At 30.1% G+C, this 23,068-nt stretch overlaps 2 protein-coding genes across 6 annotated transcripts; one reads left to right on the top strand and one right to left on the bottom strand.

Moving 5' to 3' along the window:
- Window positions 1-3,779: 3,779 nt before the first annotated feature.
- On the top strand, window positions 3,780-16,994 carry LOC143145796 (glucocorticoid-induced transcript 1 protein). Of its 3 annotated transcripts, XM_076309527.1 has the most exons (10): window positions 3,780-5,002; window positions 6,014-6,174; window positions 6,260-6,357; window positions 6,538-6,677; window positions 6,765-6,931; window positions 7,031-7,160; window positions 7,517-7,597; window positions 8,585-8,720; window positions 15,942-16,020; window positions 16,767-16,994. In XM_076309527.1, exons 1-9 carry the CDS (start codon window positions 4,762-4,764, stop codon window positions 15,970-15,972), a joined length of 1,185 nt encoding a protein of 394 aa, XP_076165642.1. In that variant the 5' UTR covers window positions 3,780-4,761; the 3' UTR covers window positions 15,973-16,020; window positions 16,767-16,994. The 3 variants fall into 3 exon arrangements, with proteins under 3 accessions (XP_076165642.1, XP_076165640.1, XP_076165641.1); XM_076309525.1 differs by lacking the exons at window positions 15,942-16,020; window positions 16,767-16,994 and adding an exon at window positions 9,028-9,882 and having other exon boundaries at window positions 3,782-5,002; XM_076309526.1 differs by lacking the exons at window positions 7,517-7,597; window positions 15,942-16,020; window positions 16,767-16,994 and adding an exon at window positions 9,028-9,883 and having other exon boundaries at window positions 3,782-5,002.
- Window positions 15,181-19,343, bottom strand: LOC143145795 (sorting nexin-29). 3 transcript variants are annotated; one of them, XM_076309522.1, is made up of 12 exons: window positions 19,102-19,343; window positions 18,178-18,440; window positions 17,645-17,946; window positions 17,442-17,567; window positions 17,097-17,349; window positions 16,778-16,907; window positions 16,467-16,708; window positions 16,169-16,384; window positions 15,935-16,091; window positions 15,695-15,835; window positions 15,468-15,607; window positions 15,181-15,393 (listed from the first exon to the last, which is right to left on the bottom strand). In XM_076309522.1, the coding sequence occupies exons 1-12, from the start codon at window positions 19,102-19,104 to the stop codon at window positions 15,273-15,275; spliced, it is 2,094 nt and encodes a 697-aa protein (XP_076165637.1). In that variant the 5' UTR covers window positions 19,105-19,343; the 3' UTR covers window positions 15,181-15,272. The 3 variants fall into 3 exon arrangements, with proteins under 3 accessions (XP_076165637.1, XP_076165638.1, XP_076165639.1); XM_076309523.1 differs by lacking the exon at window positions 19,102-19,343 and adding an exon at window positions 18,743-18,890; XM_076309524.1 differs by having other exon boundaries at window positions 15,183-15,357.
- Between the last annotated feature and the right edge of the window lie 3,725 nt (window positions 19,344-23,068).

Raw genomic sequence — 23,068 nt, 5'->3', positions numbered from 1 at the left:
GTGTAGAAAAATATTGATTGTATTTAATAATGTATTACATATACACTTGTATGTGTAACACTTATGTAAAATGATTTAAGTTTATTTATGTATTAGATTTTGCGACGTATGTCGTACTCCTAAACTGGAAGAGACTTGATTAGTATAATGTAATTTATAGTATTTTGTGTCATTATATCTATTAATTTAATTTATTTACTTAAAATCAGTAAAAGTGATTTTTTTAAATTTCTCAATACTTATTTGAACTGATGTTTAAACGTACTATAATACACATTTTACACTGCCATAGTCTGATATTTTGAAGTCACAACAGTTATCACAAGAATCTACACGTTTCATAGAAATGTATGTATATAAATGTAATGATAGATTCGGAAAATTCATGTATAAGAAATTATTTTTATGATGGGAATTTAATTCAGATATTGAGTAACAAAGTTCCATTTATTTACGAGATTTAACTAGGATACTATGAACTTCACAATAAACAAATTTCTGTTTTCTCTAGATTGAATTCCCTTTAAGATGGATTATTTATCTTTATTAAAGTCATTTCAAGTCAAAAGACTTTATGTGACCGTGTAATTATATTTTATACATTAAACATCTGTTATACATAAACAAATACTTTTGACATTAATCATAGAAGTGATACTTAACATTCTTTTCTCAAATAATTTTTAAATGTACAGTATTTTCTTGAAAAATGTTTATAGCTTAGGACTGGCAATGAATATTTAAGGTTCGACACTATTTATATTCCAGGAATTGACATTTTTTAATCCCAATCTGGGGTCGAGCCTCGCACATATCATTTATTGAAGTAGGGCAATACAATTATTAGGATTATTTTTAATTATATGCGATTTAAAACAACAGAAATACAGAACCACATATATTTGTTATATATGTGATTCGAATCGCTTCTAAATTTTGCAAATATGTACACTAAATACATATAATTAAAAACAGTCATAATAAAGTTGTATTTGAACTCATTTCCAATGGGAAATTCTCGCCAATTCATTGGTAATACTCTCATGAAGATGTACCGAATATTATCCAATATAAATTTTCATTAGTGGATGTCTCATACCGCGCGCGTGCCTTATCGCTCTTCCTTGTCGATCACAGACCACAAATAGGTGAAAGGTCACCTGCCAATAGAAGTTCCCAAAATTTGGAGGGTAGCGATATACTAGCTTTAAGGTTTGCCAGGTGAACATCTTTCAAGGAAATTCTGTATATGTTGCAAAAAAAATAATTTTACTACAACTCACCAAAGGAATTTTATTCAAAACAGTTATTTTTTATTCTTATGTACAGTCTTTTGTCTTTATTATTGACGAATGCGCTTAGATAATTTATATTATACCATATTCTTGCATTTTATATCTGTTCCATGGCATTTTAATGCTTCTCTAGGATAAAGCTCGAAAATTTTATTTTATGGACATTAAAATGGTGAAAATTATTTTCATGTACTTTTTTTATACCTAGAAATATTTCAAAGTGCTTTTTATGAAAATATTAAGGATACGTAACAATGTACTACTCGCATATTCTAATTGAAAAAGTCATTAAAGTTTAAATAATTGTACTAAATTTGTTTTGTACATTAATTAATGCTAATTATCATACAAAGCATTTTGCATTTTCATTACATACTCATTGAACTTTTCAGTTTAGTAGTACATATTTTTTAATTAATTAACGCAAAAAATGACTAGTATATTGTAAATAGATAAGCGAATAAAAAGATATTATAATACGTACTAATATTTTTCCAGTATTATTACAGGTTGAAATAATGCTACACTTTGTTTGTATAAATTTCTCTTAAATTTTGTATAAAATGCATTGTACGTATATATAATTTATATATTAGTACAGTAAGTCCTCCACTTATGTGATTAATTCATTCTAAAGCTTTCTGTGCAAGTTGAATTGAAACACATAAAACTTAAAAAAACTGAAGCAAGTATTAAGGGTATGACTCTGAAATTGAGGACTTGCTGTACATAAATAAATAAATATATGCACATATATGCATGCATTTATTTATTTATATATTTATGTGTAAATTATTATTATTACAAATAATAATTCACACATCCATAAAATTTATGACTTCGAAAGCATTGCATTTCAATAATTTATATTTTACATATTACTTTTTTTATTTTGTTTGCGCCACAAATTTTCTTGTAATTTTATATGTAATAGTATAACAAGTTTTGGGCAATACTTAGATATCTGAACTTATTAAAACAAATAGATGGTAAAAAAAAAATGTTTAGTTGAAATCTAGTGAAATTTCAATCTTAGAATTTCAGAAACTGGAAATTATTCTGGCGTTTGCGTCCTACCTGTTGTGCAACTATTAATATGTATATAAATGTAATTTCACATATATTATAACAGTGTTCATCCTTAACATTTTCCTTAATATTTGCTTCTAATTATTATATTAATAATTAATTGTATTCATAATTGACAATGAACAGTCGAGAAAGACTGGACTAAGAATTGAAATATATGTTCAATGTTGTGTTCAATTGTTTTTAATAGCTGAAAAATAAGAAGTTACAATGATAAAGATAAAATTATTATGTTACACAAATACCTGCATTATGTATAAGACTCCATTATTTCTTGCATATCAGTTTGACAACATCATGATACTTGCATTTCTCATATATGTAACAGAGTGCTATTTTACAGAATTAAATCATAGTTCTATATTGTTGCAGATAATACTATTAAAAATTACTGATAAAACATACATAACTTTAATTAATTGGTGCAATTAGTAAAAAAGATTGATATTCACCTTTCAATGTTAACAAATTATTGCAATAGTAAACCCTCCTATGAATGATAAGAAACTATAATTTTAAATAACAGTTGTTTTGAACTGATGTACAACATTCCTTGTAAACTGCTTTGCAAGATGATTTACTATTACTTAAAAGTATTTTATGTATGTACATACATAAATAAAAATATAGTTAATTATATAATCTGGTTAGCTTTTAGTGAACAGTATAAGAGTGCCTTTATTAAATAAATTTCCATGCGATTTACTTATTATAATTATACACCAATTTTCATATTCATTTTAATATTTTTTAGATAGCAATAAATAACAAAAGTTAAGTCACAATTTAACACATATATTTATGGTTATCATAATCTTATGTATCTCTTAAAGTATAATTAAATTATAAATTCTGTTTTGTCAACTTCAAGTAAAAAGAGTAAATTTCTTATATAAACTCATTTTTTCAGGACTTGCTATAGCTTAATTTTTACCTGTAGATTTAAACCAAACAAATGGAATGCTACAAAATTTAAATGTTTACAAAAAACATTCTTTTGTTGTTTTGTGCATTTACTATAAAGCTCAAAATTTTCACCACTTTTTAATTTAATTTTGATATTGTTTAATCTAGTCATACACTTTCAATAGCAATATTTAGTGTAATAATGTACTGAAACCATATAGTGTAATGTAAAATACCTTGTAAATAAATATACGAGCTTAATTCATATAAATAATGTTCTTCGTTTTTGATTATTTAAAAAAAAAAAAAATGATTTTAACGTGACCTTTATTATCTTAATATTCACGCGATATTAAATAATATTCTGGCGATTAAAATGGTCATAAAAATACAGTAGCATCAATAATATCGAAGTCAAGCTCGCGCGTAATATTGACTCGATCGCAATGAATTCAACCGATTCCTCGAGATTTCTCCTAGCGAGAGTATCGAATGAACGTAGCGTGCACGCGCCGTGGCTGAAAAACGTAAGCTCGGATACTACGCCTGTGCTAGTACGTGCCCCGTACACGAAAGTTATTCACACACGCTATTCATCGGCTTGTGCTCCTCCATTACGTACATAACGTGAAACGTAAGACGCTACATACTGGTCCTGTACGTGTGTCGTGCCAGGTGTATGTAAGCAGAGTTGCGCACGAGTCGTAACACGTATACCAAAACATACTTTCGATTGAGACGCGATTCGGTGGAAAACAAGGATTTCGGAACGATTCGCGTAGTTCTCGACGAAGATAAGTGATATTTCTACGATCGCGAGGCAGAATAGGTGACGTGCGAGTATCGGGAACAACGATAAACAACGTTTTCGTATCGGAGCATCGAAGTAATCGGGAAAGGGTGAATTTGAGTGTCACTGCACAAGCGCGAAGCAGAGAGAGAGAATCAAAGAACAACAGAGCGAGAAGGCAATAGGACGCTAGCTACGGTGCTACGGTGGTAGTGAATGGAACGCGGCCCCCACGGGTGAGCGTAGTACGACGCTCCACGGGCTAGCGTTGCACCAATGACCAGCCGGGACGGGCGATCACGTGACGTGCGTGCCGATCCAGCAGCAGAACATTGCAAATGACAAGACGCGTAGGGCATTGTCGTCGCGCCGCCGCTGCCACCGTTCCCGTCGTCGTTGTTGGTGAATTCGTCGCGCCACCGCCGTCGTTGTTGCCACTACCGTTGATGAGATCTTGCCCGCCACCGAGAAGGCGAGCATTATAAACGATTAGAAATCTGTCCTCGCTGTCGGCACTACCGCTGCTGTCGGCGCGTGTGCGCGACAAAGTCGCGGGTGCTCGGAGGCCTCGTGCCCTGAACGGTGCCCGCGGCACCCCGTCCTTAGTACAACATACTCGATACAGTGTACCAAACACACCAGCATCTCGAGGGCCCGAGTGGCATCTGTCTACATGACAAAATGTCGGGATCACAGCGGATGCGAAAGTCCTCGCCTTGCTCGACATCGAAGCAAGGCCCAATGCGCGCGACTCTACCCGTAAGCTCGCAATTACGACAAGGCCGGCAGGGCAGCAGTCTCAGGAAGAGCAACAGCAACAGTCCCACTGTATCGCCGACGAACGCGAATGCGTGGCGGGCCCGCATCTCGCCGGAGACCTCATCCTCGGGACAACGAAGCCCCGGTTCTCTTTCTTACAAAGGTATTTACTGCTTCTATGTCCCCTCTGTGTACATGCGTTTACATGTCGTCGTACTTACTTTACACACTGTTATCTTTCGATCGACTTCTTTGTTGTGTCTGTCATTTTATGTTTTCCAAACTCTCCGTCCGAATCCTCGATTATGGATAGATATTTTTTACCCCTTTGTTTCTTTCATCCGACACCGAAACACATCAACCCTCAAATGTTTATCATATCTTCGTACAGTTTGCGTAAATTTTCTAATCTGTCGTCTGTTTGTGATTGTATTATTGTCATTTTTGTTGATTGCAAACATTTGAAATATTACTTCTCAGGAATCTGATGCAATTCGTTCAGAGTTAAATATTTTTGTTACTGTTGAGTGTGAGGTACATGTCATAGGTATATTTGAATATAAATATTATAGTTTCAATAAGAGAAACAAATTATGAGAGAAAAATTAAATAGTATTTTAAATTTTTGTGGTGTGTAGTTTGTTGCAAATTTGTTAGCATAATCGAGCATGTTAAAGTTTATGCTAATAGATATTTATGAAACAATATTGTAATTGTAATTATAATTGTAAATGTAAATTGTGTATTGTGCTTTTAACTTATTCAGTAAATAAATATGTTTGTCATTCAAGATAACATATTATATTAGGTTCATTCATTAATGTGTAATCATATTTTAAAAATAAACAATACATTCTTCGCTTTATTTATTCATTTTCTTTCATAGTTTTATAATCAGTCAAATTGATTAATTTGGCAACCGAATACACACTTTTAGATCGGTTCCACAAGAAACAGCTATAAAATTCAATACCTCTTCCTTCATCCTTTCACTGTACTTTCGTTTGGATTTTGTTAATGTATTTCTTTATTTTGTCCAGTAACCGAATACATTCTTGATAGACCGGTTCTGGTTAATGTGTACACATTGATATTATATATTTTATTAAGAAATATCTATATCATGTTCTATAAAATGTTACAAATATCCATTTGAAATTTTTGTTATGTACAGCAAAATCAAAAACATTAAGCGGAAGATGCAGCGAAAGTTTAAGTGGAAACCAAAATATTCGGAGGACAGCATCGTTAGATACTATCTATTTGAAAGGACAATGGCCCCGTGATTCATACTACATTCATTCCAACCTACTTTTGGTTGATAAATCTACTCAGGTAAATTTTTGTTTTCGTTTAAGAATATTTATTTTTAGAAAATGTTTTGCACAATATTTATTGTATTATAACATTCTATTTATAGACAGAAGAATGGTCCAATGAACCAAGGAAATTGCACACTCGTCATCCTACAGAACAAACTACCACAGATGAAAAATTGGAAAAGTACTTTAGGCATCGGTATGTAGACATTTTTAGGACCATATTCTTTTTATTCTCTTTAGAAATAATATTATAAATTTCAAATTTATTGAATTTATAAATAATTCTACTAAGAATTTACCATTGTTTAATTTGTTATTCAATAATAATAATGTACCATCTTCTATTATAACTTACTATAAGAGACATGTTGTACAGATTACAGCGTACAAATAAGGAAGGCACTAGCAGTAGAGAACGGACAGCTGCGTTTGGACTCATAATGCCTGGTGGACCACCAGCCTTTCCTGCAGATCATACAGTACTTCTACCCAGTATTGCTTCACAAACATCTATACGTAAGTTCGTTTAAAAGTTTAGAATTGTATAAAAAGTGTTAATTTCTATGCAAATTGATATACATATTCTTTTTATTATTGCATCAGACAACCAATTTAGCTTGAGTACAAAGGCAAGTCCCATGAACATCCCTATGAAACCAATGAGGCCTCCAATGCGTTCTTCTATTGAAGGATTAAATCAAGAAATTGAAGGACTCGTTCTCAAATCTGCAACTAACCCTAGTGATCCTGATCATCCAGTGGAAGACAAAGTGAGTACAATTTTATATTTAACGAAAACTTAATAATAAATGAGTAATATGATTACAAAATGGATTTTAATTCATTTAAATGTTTAATCTATGTTATAGTATGCACGGTATCGTGAACAAATTACACCAGAAGGGCATCGTGCACCACTAGCAGACTTACTGAGGGCTACTCGCAGCGTCAATACACAAACACCAGCTACAGACCTTCCCTCCAGTTCTTATTCTTCAGGTAATTTCAGTTGTTGTCTAATATTATTTAAGAATGTTCAGATATATAGGGTAGTTACCAGTGTTCTCACACTACATATGGTTGTAAAAATTTTACATTAATGTTATGAAAATTTCCTAATTATAACATTAGTTCTAAGATTACCAAATTAGTATTTGTACATGATATTTGTTATTAATATTTATCATAGTTCTTTGTAATTTGAAGAATATATGAAAAATTATAATTTGGAGAATATATGAAAAATTATACATATTTTTTAATGGGAATATATGCATATATGTGTGTGAACTACTTCTGGTTATTGGTAACACTATAAATAACAGACTAACTATGGTGTGTGCCTGTTGAGACAGGCCCTCCATCTAGGAATTCTGAGTCTCCGCTGATTCCTGGTCTTATGGATGCCTCCCGTCCGCCTAGCGATCTCTTACAAGGTTGGCGCATATTTGCGGAAAAGTTCCTTCTGTTTTTTATGAAATTCCTTCATCGAATTTGTTTGTCCTAATTTTTTTTAATTTTTTTCTGAATGCCATTGTCCAGATAGTTAATGGGATTTTATATGTCTCTCTACAAATGTTTTACTGTCTCGTAAATATATATGCACATACATATATATATCTTAATTCTAAAGTATGTGCATGAACTATTTTGTCTTCAAATATCAAAATGTATATATTTTATAGGACGTCAAATATCAATTACGATCAATATTACATATGGAATTTCTGATTTCATACAGTTAATTACAATGTATCGCACTTACCAAAAGATTTTGTTTTCACGGAATAATAAATGCCAAATTGAATGTACACAATACATTATGACATTACATGGTAAACGAATCTGTTCTTAATAAACTAAGATATATTTGTAATATTCTTTATTATTGCATTCATATTTGCATGCAATAGTTTTGTGTTTTATATGTCATATATACTTTAATATAGTGTTTTCAAAATCATTTCCAACACAGATTGTTACTAAATAACGTCTTAATAGTATACTTTGTTCATTAAAATACGATAAACATATTTTAGAATTTGCAAATGTTATTGTAGTAGAAATTTGCATGATAGAACAAAAAGTCCTGAAATTTCGTATATTTGTCGAGTTAAAATATTAAATTTATAATTGAATTTCTTTTATTTATATTATAATTTAATGCTACATTCATATTTGTTCTGTATTATTACATTTATTTATACATATTTGTATGATTAGTAAAGTGCAATGAAGTCTAATTTTAGAGTGTGAAACTATTTATATTTTACATGAATGTATGTTCATAAATATATGCATTGAATGATTTAAGTTGTTAATAGCATGACTTACCAATATTTGTTTTTTAATTGATGTAAACAATATGGCGATGCATTACTTTTACGTTGTTAGTAATCTAGATATTGTAATGTATCTTTAAGGTGGAAGTCGTGGTTCAACCCCTGAGCAAGATAGAGAAGGACGTCCTGGCACCTCTCCTCACATTAATAGGTTCCTAGCAAGAGAACCACCTGATGGCTGTGAGAAAGTCAATCTGAAATTTGTCGAGGATGCCAGGTAATTCAATATGCATGTTTATTTAAAATTAAAACATTTTGTAGGAAATCCAAGCTATAATAACATATCATGTACTTCATCCCTTCCTAAAGAATATTTCACAAATCAAATTAGATATATATATATATATGTGTGTGTGTCTTTCTCTTTGTATTGGTTAACCAAGGGAATATCACTTAAATTTATTGAAATTGGCTTAAAATTAATGCTCCTCATATGCTTGAACATGATTAGAATCTTGAAATATAATACAAATTTCTGCACAAATACTTCAGTATCACTGAAGCCATTATATTTCTATGTATAGGCGACCCATGATAGACTTGAGCAAACTAGACTATTGCTCAAAGCCGTGTGTAGCATTCCAGTTAAAACCTAGCTTGGGATCAGCGTTCCTGCCATTACAACAGCCAGCCAGTCCAACGATGGTTGCAAGTGCATCACCCTCTTCGCATACAACACCAACTACACCTCCTCCAAATCCATAGTCCTGCTCTTTACCTTATGAAATAATGTTTATAAACCCAATTGGTATATATATTTTTTTTTAATGACCTCATGGGTAGAAAGTGGTTTACTTTGACATGAAAGCATATACCAACAAAGAAAAGTTACCGAAAAGCAGCCTGTTTCCAGTGCGACCCAACGTTCGGGCATCGTGATTGTGTAATTAAAAAAGTTATAATTGCATTGATACAAAATATTGAAAAGCATCTGAGCTCCGTTAATGTTTGAAACAATAATAAATACGAGGAACAATAATTTGTGATAACTAAAAACGACATTTAGGAATGAACATTGTGTTCTACAGGGAAAAAGACTAATAAAATTGTGTATTCTAAATTTAGTGCTAAAATGTGCTAAACAACTTTAGTTTTGTATACAGGGATAAATATTCAAAATGTCAAAAAGTATTAAATTTGATTGTTGGGAAATGCAAAATTATACTGATACAAAATGGGTACACGTGCCTGGATATGTACATTGGTACCCCTCTATAATGTTCTCATTAGATCTTTATCACTTTGAATAATTCAATTGCATAGTGAAACAAAACAAAACAAAAAACTTGTTAGAATTTTGTATCGTTTTGTATTATTACTTGTACGCTGAAAATATTCAAATTATTATTATATGAGGAGCTCGAAAATAGTGTATCCCTATGGTACATTATTTTTTAGAATTATATTCTCTAGATTTATACACGTACATTCTTTATCTTTTTTTTAATGTCGCATATGTAAGATAAAGGCATAAATTAATTGTCATGATAGTTTATTTTGTATTACGTGTACAAATGTGCACTTTTGCATAGCTTCTTTTTATAGTAATTTCTTAGGCAATAAGTTTCTACTTTGAAAGTAAAACAAGCACTTTGTTCAACTATAGTGTTCAGTGTCATAAAACAACTTATGGAACATAAGTTATTTGCAAGAGTATATTTTATTGTTTAATAACTATATTACCATAGGGCTACAAAATTTTTGATTTAACTTGTATTATGTTAGTTTACTATCTGAATATGTACAACCAATACAGCATGTAATGACAGGTTGACGGATGTATGATAGAATGAACCTAACGATACAAGGTGGAAATGTAATGAGTAAAAATATGAAGAGTGGTAAAATTAAACATTGATTGAAGTAACAAGTGACGACATGTGCTTTAAGCCAGTGTGGTATCAGATGTGCATACAAATGGCTCCCTAACTTGGCACAGTATTGGTGTGACTGTAGGTTTTTGTATAAACGCGGATCATAGTAAAAAAAATGTATAATCTGCGTTCTATACAAATGACAGTATGCATGTGTTGTAATATCAGAATCCTGATTAAACCATCCACGAATAACATTGAAGTTCGTTATATTATTGAAATAAAAGATTTTGCATGAATACAATTAACTGGGATATTTTAAAACTCATTTAATTCATCAAATTTATGTTAGTATTGTAAAATACTTCTAACATGTGGCCTGCAGAAAATTTTAGTACATCAAATTTCATAGCTAGCAGTGATATTTATTTCTTTGAATTTTCTTATGATAAGAATAATCAAAGGAATATCAAATATTGTCAGAAATATTTTGATATAAACTGTCTACTTTATGTAAAAAGATCAGTAGTTATTCGTGCGATGGGTTAACTTATTATTTAGTATATGCAGACATAGCCACTCAAGAAGTTCAATTTATTTTTTGCTTTCTAATACAGAACGTTTTGCAAACGATTTTATAGTTATGGTCTGAGGAATAAGGATCTTAATAAAATATAAGATCGAGAGCAGGGAAGAACAGTTTTTTAAATACAATAGTAATATACTTTCTAATATTATAATGTATCTAGCTACAACAGTGAAAAATGTTAACACATAAAGTACCTGGCACACTGGTCTATGCTCTCTTTTATCCAGCTCACTAGGAAGTTCATGCCTTAGAATGCGTGGCAAAGTGTGCTAAATAGACAGGAAGGTTAATCAGAGAGTCAGGATATATACAAAATGCACTGGCTAGTTAACAAGTATACAATACAAACCTAATCTGCTATCTACTAGCTTAAGAAGATTTTCTTTTATTTATTTTCGCTATGGACCTAAATGACATTATCCCATCGCTGTAAGGATATGTGAATGCAAACGTCAAGTTTGCAAGCGCTCCAAAATGAAAAAACTTATCAATCGCATATTTCATCTGTTGGCATATTTTCACTTAACAGAGGAGAAAAAAATGTTTTAACGTAACACATTGTATTAATCATAGTGAATAAAACGTTTCATACTTTTACTAATAAGCAGAGGAGGAAATTACTTTAGAAAAAGGCTAGCCTTATTATTTTTTACTACACTCATAAGGCTCCACTTTTTAACCTTCATGTACTTGCATAATGTGTTATCATTATTGTTAGCTTTTGTTGTCAATTTCATAAACAGAGACTGCTACACTAAAGATTACCTGTTATTTGGATATGCCTAAATTTAAAATGAAATAAAATTAGGCTCAAATTTTTCCAGTTACCTATGATGCAATATAGGGGTACTCTTTATAATTCGTTACTAAACGATCCTTACGTGACTACTGTTCGGTACATTCTTTCTACATATCTAAATCTGAGCAGGCTTCAGAATGGCAAAATGATTATGTCAATTATGAATTCATTTATCCCTAGGACTGTCCAGACGTATCGTTGTAGGGTTTTGCAGAACAACAAAAACAGAACAAACAAAGATTGTTGAATGTACATTGTAATTTGTAAGATGCTCAGAATTATGCAAACGTTTTTAGTGCATAAAACCGTATGTTGTAAAGAAAAATCTTAAAAAGTTTTATATATTTGGTGAAGTTAAATGCAGCTTTTATCCATTGTTTTATAATAAATATATGAAATATTATTTATTGTTTTTTATTCTAAGCGCAAGGATACAGAACCTTTTCTATAATATATAAATGTTTTCATGCAAATTATATATATATTGTGTAAATATATATATAATTATATATGATTGTGTAAATTTATATATAATTATATATGATTGTGTAAATTTATATGTATATGTATATAAATTTACACAGATGTTTACACAATTAAATTTAACTATTAAGGATTCTATATTCTTAAAATTCAATTATTTTACATCTTTCAATGTATAATTTCATATGTTATAAAAATAAGTTTTTTCTACAATTGACTTCTTAGAAGTTATATGACCTCTTTAGTTAATGAATTTTCCTATTTGCTAATCTACAAAGAGTATCTTACAATGTAAACTTATGAACACAGTACTAGCAGATTCGCAACGGTACATCGAAAATCAATAACTTAATTAAATAATACATAAGGATCTATCGACTCTCGAATTTGTCCTAGGGCTAAATCAAAATTAGTCAGCGAAGAGAACTAGTAAATGTAAATAATAATTTAAAGCCGTTTAACGATGAAACCTGTGTACGGAACGTAGTGACTAAGGCCAACGAATTCTGTACTTTTCGTGCGTCTCGCGAAAGTTCGTTGAACGAAAAATACTTGTGGATCAATGCGAACTTTTAAAATATGTATAAAAAGATATTACCACAACACTGGCCTGTCCATAGTCAACTGAGATTAGACTCCTTTTCCAAACGGCACAATGCAATTATCAAAATCATAGTAAACATTAACTTTTTTTTATAAATATATAAATATATATATATTATATATATATATATATATATATATATATATAATAAATATACATATAAAATATATATATATATATAAATTCGAAATTTTTATGATTAAAATCTTCGAATTTTGTTACGTTTTTGATCGAAATTTTATAAGTATCGAGATTTTGTTTTCTTCAATTTTTTTTACTTTTTTTTTATCGTTGTTCATCCTTACTCGATAAATTAATTTTATTTTATTCGGCAATATAAATATTGAATTTAAACGATAGATAATCACATGCATCTCAGTGAATCGTAAATCAAGGTATCGATACATTTAACGAACACCGTTTATCATTTTTTTGAATAACCACCACGCGTATCAGTATTGTAAAGTATCTTAATTTCTCATGATCGAGATCATTTTCTTCAATCTGATGATTTTTCATGAAACGTTACATGTGTATAGATAAACTCATATTTTCTGCGGAATAAAATACTCTTTAAGTGATAAGTTTACACATGGTATTTTTCGTGCATTATCGAATTTCAAAATATAAAGGCAAATTAAAATATAAGATTTAGTATGTAAAAGAATATTATTGCCTTATTTTTGAGTATTTTATCATTATTATTCATTATTTATATTTGATATTCAAAGTTTTAATAATTCATATGTTTAGAAATATTTTTTAATTACTTTTTATCTCAATCTTCGTTTCTTTTTTTACGTTTTTGTTAAAGATTTGTATTAATTTCTTCTTGTATCCATTGAATCTTAAGTATCGATTCACCATATCTTTATCGAAACATTAAACAACATATTTAATGGTTTATTCGATTATTTTCTTTCCCTCTTGCAAGACAAAATATTATATTATATGATAATGTCTTGAAAATGAATGTGTCTGATTTGTAATCAATTTTATAAGTAATGTAAACGCGTATCGTTACGTTACGAAACTTACTATGATTATGATGCTATGATTGCGATGCGCTATAACATAGATTCCATAGATTCGTTTAAAACGTATGTAATTACAATTAATACATTGACTACCACGCAGTCTTACTTTTTCGATACATCAGTATCGAATTAAATTGTAAGCAACTTTAACCCTGAAAGCGACAAATATCGGTCTATCGAGATTTGTCATTTATTTTACTGCTTTCTTGGGAAACAAAACAAAGTTCGTATCGCAGAGTCGTCGAACACACTATGATAACAATAATGTACCGTTGGTTCCTTTGTAACAAAAAATGCATTACGGTTCCACACACTCGGCAGTCAAGGTATTAATGATGATTATATTAACGGCTCGATAAACTTTGCTATTACAAAAAACTTTTATATCTCAATATGGAAAGGTAAAATGCAGTCTGTATCATTCAGTACAAATATCAATTGAAATTACGATTGAAATTCCTTGTTACAATGTGTATATTTATTGTTTAACAAGCATCATGCTTGAAAGACAATGATTTACGTGCAAAATTTGTTCTCCAACAATTGGTTTTTTGAGAATTCTCTTACCTTACCTCTCCATAGTGAGACTCCTACGCAAACTTGTTAAACCTGTGAATCTTATATGCGATTAGTTGTATTATTTACCAGCATAATACTGTATGTACTTGTTCCAATAACAATATGCACTTTTATTTTTATCATAAAGTATAAATGGAAAAGTGTACCTTTTTATATTACTGTTAAGGCGCCTTACATGAATAAAATTTTTAGAAAACGAGATTCAAGTCAATATTGTACAATTCAATAAGAGCAGCATACGATATTTTTTCTTTATATTCTTTGCGTTGTCTATAGTTTTTCAATATACCTTTGTTCATATATATGTTAATTAATCACCTCCCATATGCATTTTAATTCACCATATTTTTTATTTGACAAACTACATAAAAAATATTTTTTAATATGTTTATTATAAAGTATATGGTATATAACAAATTTATATAGTGTATAAGAAATATATTTTTTTATCTGATTGAAAGATTGAAGATAGGATTAGAATTTTTCTCTGAGCATGAATTAGACTTTTAAACAATACTACATATAGACATTTGTAAAAAAAATAATACATACTTTTGTAAAAAAAGATTAATTTTTAATTATTTTGACTACATATTAATTTTATACATATTATCGTATATAAACAGCATATGTGTGAATGTATGTTAATTATGGTTGTATACATACAGGCATATGCTCATCTCTTCAATTGTCAACTCTATATATATATAAATATATATATATACATATATAAATATATATATATACATATATACATATATATATACATATATATATATATATAGAGAAAGCAACATAAGTATTTTATACATTAAATGAAAAAGGCTTCGTGTATGTACAAATTGTCTATAAAAACGTTAATAATTATAAACCCATGTATTGAGGGGAAGAAGAAAATGTGTTTCTTGTAGAGTTATTTTTCCTCGAATTCTCAGTATTAGGGTTATCACTAAAACAGGTAAAACTTATTTTAATGTGGACACATCTGTGGAAAATTGTTTTATAAGTTTTAAGAAAATTTTATTGCTTCTAGTAATTTGAAATGTTTAAGTAAATTACCCAAAGAATGGCATTAAGGATATAAGTGTTTGTCTACTTGGTCTTGACACAAATGCAGGAGAACATTGTGCTAATCTCCCAACAATTCGTCGTAACCAATGCTGCAATTTTTGTCGTCTTTCTTCTACAAATTTGGCATCCTACAAATTAGATAAAAAAAAAATAAAAGTAATCTAATGTATCATTATTTGTATACCTTTACAATACGTGCGCGCGCGCGCGCGTACCTTATTTCCTATTGTCTTCTTTGGTGGAAATTCGAAAGTAGTAATAATTGTGTCATGTTTTTTCAATTTTCTATAAAGTGCATAAAACTGCGCATATCGTCTATATATATTCCATTCAGTGTCTCTAATACGTACATATATCTGTAACAAATAATACAGTATAGATATAATTCTATAAATAAGTATATATCATTGTAATACGTTTATATTTTAAATATATATGTATGTAATTTTGATTACTTGATAGACATGGTGAATATCAGAAGGTTGACCAGTAAGAAACGCAGATGGAATCCATATATGAATGAGACATGGAGGTTCTGATGGTAAGTCATCTTCACTTAAAGGGCCGCGAAGACACTCTAATTCAGCTTGTAATAATTTAACTAATCTATCCCTATATAATTTTTTTGAGCATTAATATAAAGTGCGTGCATATACATTACCAATAATTAAATATAATAATAATTATACTTATTAGTCAATTGAAGAGTTAATCTAGCGTTAAATTCCATTAATTCCGCATGCATATCGGCAACCTGAATTAATTTTTCCTCATATTGTTGAGCTTCATTATGGTAATCTAATGATGGATCTTCTTCGGAGACTGTGGTGGAATCGGAATCTCTTCTTAACATTTGTACTGCTGTTACATATTTACGTAATTGTTGTCTTAATAATTCATTTTCCCTATTAAATCATACTTATTTTAAATCGCGACGAAAATTTATACTTTAAATGGTAAGATAAATGTAATTATAATATTTTTCACCTATTTAGTGTTTGTAATTGTAACTCGTGTCTCTCGAGATAATTTTGGTGTTGTCTTTGTAAACGAGTAAGCTGTGATTTACTAGCTACAGCATCCTCTTTAGCTTGTTCTAAAACTTCAGTTGTAGCTATAAGTTTTATCCGTAATGCCTCTATGTCTAAATTTTCTGGGTCTGTATGAGCATCTAAGTCTGCAAGTGGTTCAGTAGCTTCCACAGCAGCTTCTGTGACTTCGGACGAATCCTATGGAAAATTATTTTTTATTTTTATTTAGATGGCTGCATATTATTATATTTTATAGATATTACATACATCTAAGTAGTTTGGCAGTGCTATCAACATGTCATCTAACGTTTGGTCTAAAGGGGATACAGGAACAAGTCCACCCATGTTGCCAGAATCTGTGACCGGGGTTAATACTTTTTCTTCTTCAAACGATTCACTAAAAAGTTTGCAAAGTATTATCATTATATTAAATTTATTAATTTATTAAACATTTACAATAAATTGCTCTAATTTTAATAAATGAATTAAAATTAACACTATTAATTGTCGTTTTAAATTGAAGAAACTATAATTATATTTTTAAAAATCATACAAGTTTAAAATTAAATAAATTATTCACACTTACCATTTTTCCCACTCATAAGATCCTTTGTCGATTGCTACATTAAGATCATTTGATTCTGTTTGAGATTGCAACACTGATAAACAAGGTGATGTGGAATTCTTTACTGATGTTACAGTAGGAGAATTGAGGCAGGTTGGAGGTGCACTAACTGAAATGCTAGTTTCTGTAATCCCTTGTTCATCATTTTCATTATCAAAGGAAATTATTTGAGTTGGTACTCTTTTTTTTTGTTTCAGCTGTTTCAAAGTAGGCTCTAATTTTAATATTAACATCATTATAGTGTTATACAAAATTTCATTTGATTTTACATAATAATCGTCATAAGAATTGGAATGCTTTAACTACCTGGTATTGTGGATGATATAATTGGTTCAGACAGTGAAACATACTGTTTCTCATTGTCTTTTTCTCTTAAATTATTATCTAATTCTTCATTATCTACCCTAATTGCAAATAAAATGCTACCAAGCCCTAATAATTAAAATGGTATTTAATACATTTTCAAAGATAAAGTATACTGTAAGTAGTAGGTAGTTATGTTTTTATACCTGCAGCTACATTTGGCAGTACTGCACTTCGTTCTTGGTCAAGTAAAAATGCCCAATCCTCATAAAATGGAGATAATATGGTGGGATCAATGATAGCATGTAAATGACGTTCTAAAGAACGTTCATTTAATACTGCTCTTAGCCATGCTCTACCCCGACCATAATCAGTATGAACTCTTTTTAATATGCTAAAACGTTCTTGTTCATGCCATGTTAACTGTTCCTTTATACATGGCCAAAATGCCATTTCTGATATACTACATGATTTTGTACTACTACCGGACACTATGTCAGACACATGCCTGCAACAGTACAGATAATATAAATCAACACAATGAAATGTGCAATCATTAACATATTAGTCATCTCATAGGATTATCTTTTGAACACTCATTGATATATTGTTATCTTAAAAATGATAACTACTCAAAGTAAGAAAAATATTGTAATATTGTGTTTAGATGAGTTTCATTATTCAAAATAAAATTTTATTTTCTTGGTTAATTTATGTAAAATTTGATCTTCTTTAATACCTTAAAGCTGAGTTAATTTTTTCTATGCAATTTGTACGTAATCCATGGCTGAATATTGATTCAAATACATGGCATAGATGTGTAACAGATATATCTGATTCAGTTGCTAATTCAGTACGCCCACCAAATCTAACATGACACTTCTTTGCAGCAGCCAATAAATCTTCTAGTAGTTTATGCCGCTCTGCTGCATGATCACAAGTTTGATTAGCATCAAGTACATTATGCGTGCCTGGCATAATTGCTGACATCATACGTAAAGCCTAAAACATATGTACAGTTATTGTAAGTATTGAAATTTAGTTTAGCATACAATTACATAACAAATTCTTAGAATTATATTAGAAATACTTTATATACATTATATAATGAAAGATAAAAAATAAATTTCTTAATTTAATTAAGGTACAAGAAAATTTCATTTAACATTTAATAATAAATGATATAAGGAAAATATTAAAGACAAAATTTTCACATAAATCATACTTGTATTCTAAGATGCTTAATTGAAATGTAATTATTACAATTGTTTTTTGGTATTTTAGTATATATAAAAAATACAAACCATAAAATGTGCATTTCATGTTATGCAGACATTAATTGAATAATATTTAAAAAATGTATTCTTTATATATGTAATGTCATTTCGTTATTTACATAAACGCGCGTGACTGTCGTTGGAATGCATAAAAACAGAAGATCATAGATTTAATACTTTCTAACGCGCAATTTTTGTCATTCGTCTGGTACATACATAACATGAAATTTACATTTATTTTCAATTATTACTACAACGTATAATCGTCAATTATGTTAATTAATCGGAAGTGTCGCGTAACAAGTTTCTTATTAATTTAACAGGTCAACATTAACAAAGAATATTTCAACAGCAATTTTGACTTTACATAAAAAATAAATACATACCATGGATATGAATTAGTGAAGATCACTATTAATTTCTGTTTAAATTGTAGATGTCATTAAAAAAGTCGTATAAAAGATGTGCATAAATATGCAATCAATTCTAGGAGTTGTTATATGTACAAAACTTGTGTTTGAGATTACGCTGTAACTGCCTCATGACAATTGACAAAGAGATTCAAGTTTTCTAACAAGTAGTAGTATACAAATTTACATTGCAGAAAATTTCAGGGGCGGAAACTTGATCTCCTCATACTTGATCCTTCTCTTCGACACAGAAGTGTCATGTGAATTAGATACAAAATGGGCATAGAAAAAGTGGCTCTATTTGTTGAGCATTTTAGGTACAGTATGTTGGCATCGTCCGTCTTCGGTACAGTATGTCAAAAATAGTTTTGTCAGTGAAAGCTTCATATATTTAGGAACACATGCGGTGTAATTGTTATTTCAGGAATCAGTAATTGACTTATCGTTTCTAGAATATTCTTTTTTTAAATTACAATAATATATTTGTTTAGTTTGTTAGAAATTATTTGTAGTACAGCAGGAAGATTTTTAAAATACTTCGAGAGTTATCGATATTTGAGTTTTGTGCGTTTAGAACTTCATGTTTTTCGTAACTTGGTATTACTGATTCCACTATTTATGTGTAACTAGAATCTTTGGAGATTACTAAGTGTACACATAACCTTTCATACATGAAAATTGATCAATTTAACAACTATATCGGTAAAGATATTTTAAATATTGTCTGTATTTCACTAAATATTGAAATGCAGTATTGTTTCTGACAAAAACTCCTGCTTTATTCATAATATATTTAATAAAGTCAAAATAAAATGCTAATAATGGATTTTATTCATTGTCTGATTACATGCTGTAATTAAGATTCGTTTACTATACTCATTACATGAAACAGTTTGTTATAACAGTTTTAAAAATTCCCCTCGCATCGATATGTAATAAATTTCATCTGTTTAAATGAACACGAAAATTGAATTTGCGGTTGTAAATGCAATTGATCCGCGCATGACAAGGACGAGTGTACAGCGCACTAAATTTAAATTATTTCTAAGAGAGAAACTGTTTTCAGTTAAAATATTCTTTAATCTTTATTCAAAAAAATGTTTAGCTATTTCTATTAGAAATCTGGAAGCATTCAAAAATTAAATATATTGTTTAAATTTCATGTAAACGGAAAGATGTGGGAGAGAAGAGAACTGCCTGATTTACAAAATCTCTTTTTTTATTGATGCTTCGACAACATGGGCTGAGACACACACATTTGCTCACATGAATTTATACCACTGCGTGTTCCAACATATACATACACAACTTGTTAAATTATTGCATCGCGCGGCACTAGATTTAAGAAATAGATTAATTTAGAATCGTGTATTTTAGATATGGAGATCAATGAAGACGTATCGTTCGAGAGAATCTCGTCACACATAAGCTCTTTATAATTCCATAGTGTCATTCGGCGAAAGAAGCGGCGAACGCAATATATTCTGCTAAATTTTTAATAAAACCATAAAAAGTATTTCATCAACTTTTAAACATTTTGTGGTTCGCTTAAAATAAGGCTATAGAAAAAGTTACAGGTGAACTCAATTTACGACGCAATTAAATTCGATTGTAACGATTGTTCGATTCATACAAATGATCGATATTTTTTCACTAGGCAAAGTTTTCTCGTACAGTATCAGCGATGAAAAAGTAACTACAATTGAAGAAGCTTCTGAAACACTTTGTCACTTTAATCGAAAACTTGACAGTAATGATTATAAAATTTTACATAACGATGAACGATATGTTTCGAGGTTATTTGAAAAAGAAAAGTTCCCAACTTAATTATACGCAAGTGTTCGGTAGCACGATTCTAATAAAGGAATTTCCTGTGTGCAGTCGCGTGATACCATCAGATCCGATAAGCTCCTTCGCACGATTAATCATTGAACGATCTATACGAATAATTATCATCCGAGGTTAGAGCGAGATAACTATTCGCGTTTTGCCTCCGATGCCAAATCATCTCGTTTATGATGTGTGCTCATACTTTTGCAGCATCGAAATATGAAAAACATCATTTTTCGACCATTCTATATGCACACATGCATGCATACACACACTTACATATATGTATATACATATATATTCGAGGAGACTCACATGGGTCGCAAGAATAGGTTGACAGGATAGACTCTTCTAATAGACTTTGCAGACGGACATAATAGAAATATTTAATATATAGCATCATATATTAATATAATATTCAGTAATAATATAATATCTATTATATATTAATATGTATGATATTTTTTTTTTTTTTCGTTTTCAATATAGCGTTCCTTTTTTTCTCGCTTTTGTCCGAGGTTGTGATATCCAGCGATTTTCAATTTTGTTGTCTTTCATTCTTTAGATTCAATGGAGGGGATACGGTATGAGTACGATTTGCTTCAGCCTTATTCGGATTTACCAATCGTCGTGGAGTATCAGACATTTTGTACGACTTATATATGCTGATCGACCACCGTTTTTGGTCGTTTTGCAACGTATGCATTGATTGTAGAAATAATGATCTATTTTTTTCTTTAAACTGGCCGAGAAACATGCCAAGCAAGGCAGACAGAGTAATTTCCATGTTCGATCGTACGTGAACCGCGCGTCTATCTTCGGTTTACATATCCACCCGAGAAACTTAACGCGGAAAAGGCAGAAGTGAGTTTATCGTTAATCATTCAAACAAAAGAAAACAATATGAACACGAAACGTGTTTTTATTTTATTTTCTCTTCTTCGAGTCGAGAAATATTAACGAGAAGCGAGATCTTTCAATCACGAGGATCTTGCTGTAGAATTTAATTACTTTTACGTTGGAACAAAAGTTTTCGAAATCGAGCAAAGTCTATAAATCGGTTAAAATTGATCGAGTTCTCAATGTACATTTTGATGAATTTCAAGTATGTTGTAAAGAGTGTTATTTTGAACAACATTTTTCGTTGTGCATAATGGACGATTGGTCTTAATTTTTGAAATATTCACAGAAAACTTTATGTAGTACATCAGTGTTTCTCAACTCGTGTGAAATATTTTATAATTTTATTATATTTTTGGTAATTCTTGTTAAATAAATAATAACTTTTTTTGAACTATATTTGACTCCCTTGTATTTAAGACAATTATTTCTTTCGCAATAAACAGAAACATACACGAAGTATTATGATTGTGGTACTTTTAAACATTGTTTTAAAAATATATGTATAGGATAAAGTTATTCAGAGTGTTGAGTTTTACAACATACTTAAATTTCATCAAAATCGGCGAAGAACAGGTACACTGAGAACTTGATAAAATTGTTTAAGAAATTTTTATAAATATTTCTCAGTTTTGAACAAAACATTGCTCGCGCAAATTCGTCTGAATTTATTATTAGGTTGCTTCACAAGTTACTATTTTTTTGAGATTGAAAACAAATTTTGCAATACTTTAAAACACACAAAAAAAAAATGAGGGATTCGACGAGTCACAGATGAAAACATGATTTGAAATAAGTTTCAAATGTCGAGAATTTAGGATTATTATTTGTTACTACCCGTTAATAGCAAAAATTGTTCAGGAACCTTATATCCAGTGTGAATAGGCAATGGGAAATAGAACGAATGAAACACGATGTCGAAACGAAACGAGTAAAGTGTATATTCTATACGCGACGAAGAAGCCTGTCTATAATCGGATCGAACTCAATGTGTCCCTCAAGGTCACTCCCTTCATTGTGACTCGCACTAGACCACATCCCCCACTTTTACTCCAGCGCTGTTCACGAGTAAAACCACTTACACGATGTTGCTCTTCCAACCCCTCTAACAATAAGCCCTGTATCACGTTTGTATAATGCGATAAATCTGAATTTTGATTCGATAATTCGAATATTATTTTAAATTTCTTTCACAGGATATACGTATACCACT

The sequence above is a fragment of the Ptiloglossa arizonensis genome, chromosome 4 (assembly GCF_051014685.1).
Source record: "Ptiloglossa arizonensis isolate GNS036 chromosome 4, iyPtiAriz1_principal, whole genome shotgun sequence".
Taxonomy (NCBI): domain Eukaryota; kingdom Metazoa; phylum Arthropoda; class Insecta; order Hymenoptera; family Colletidae; genus Ptiloglossa; species Ptiloglossa arizonensis.
This window is presented reverse-complemented; position numbering and strand designations above follow the sequence as displayed.

Coding starts and splice junctions, on each gene's coding strand:
- LOC143145796 (XM_076309525.1), top strand. CDS start 4,762: ATGTCGGGATCACAGCGGATGCGAAAGTCCTCGCCTTGCTCGACATCG. Junction 5,003..6,013: donor CGGTTCTCTTTCTTACAAAG/GTATTTACTGCT, acceptor TGTTATGTACAG/CAAAATCAAAAACATTAAGC. Junction 7,598..8,584: donor GCCTAGCGATCTCTTACAAG/GTTGGCGCATAT, acceptor TGTATCTTTAAG/GTGGAAGTCGTGGTTCAACC.
- LOC143145795 (XM_076309522.1), bottom strand. Junction 17,947..18,177: donor AAAATTAACTCAGCTTTAAG/GTATTAAAGAAG, acceptor GTACTGTTGCAG/GCATGTGTCTGACATAGTGT. Junction 15,394..15,467: donor TCCTTAATGCCATTCTTTGG/GTAATTTACTTA, acceptor AATTTTCCACAG/ATGTGTCCACATTAAAATAA.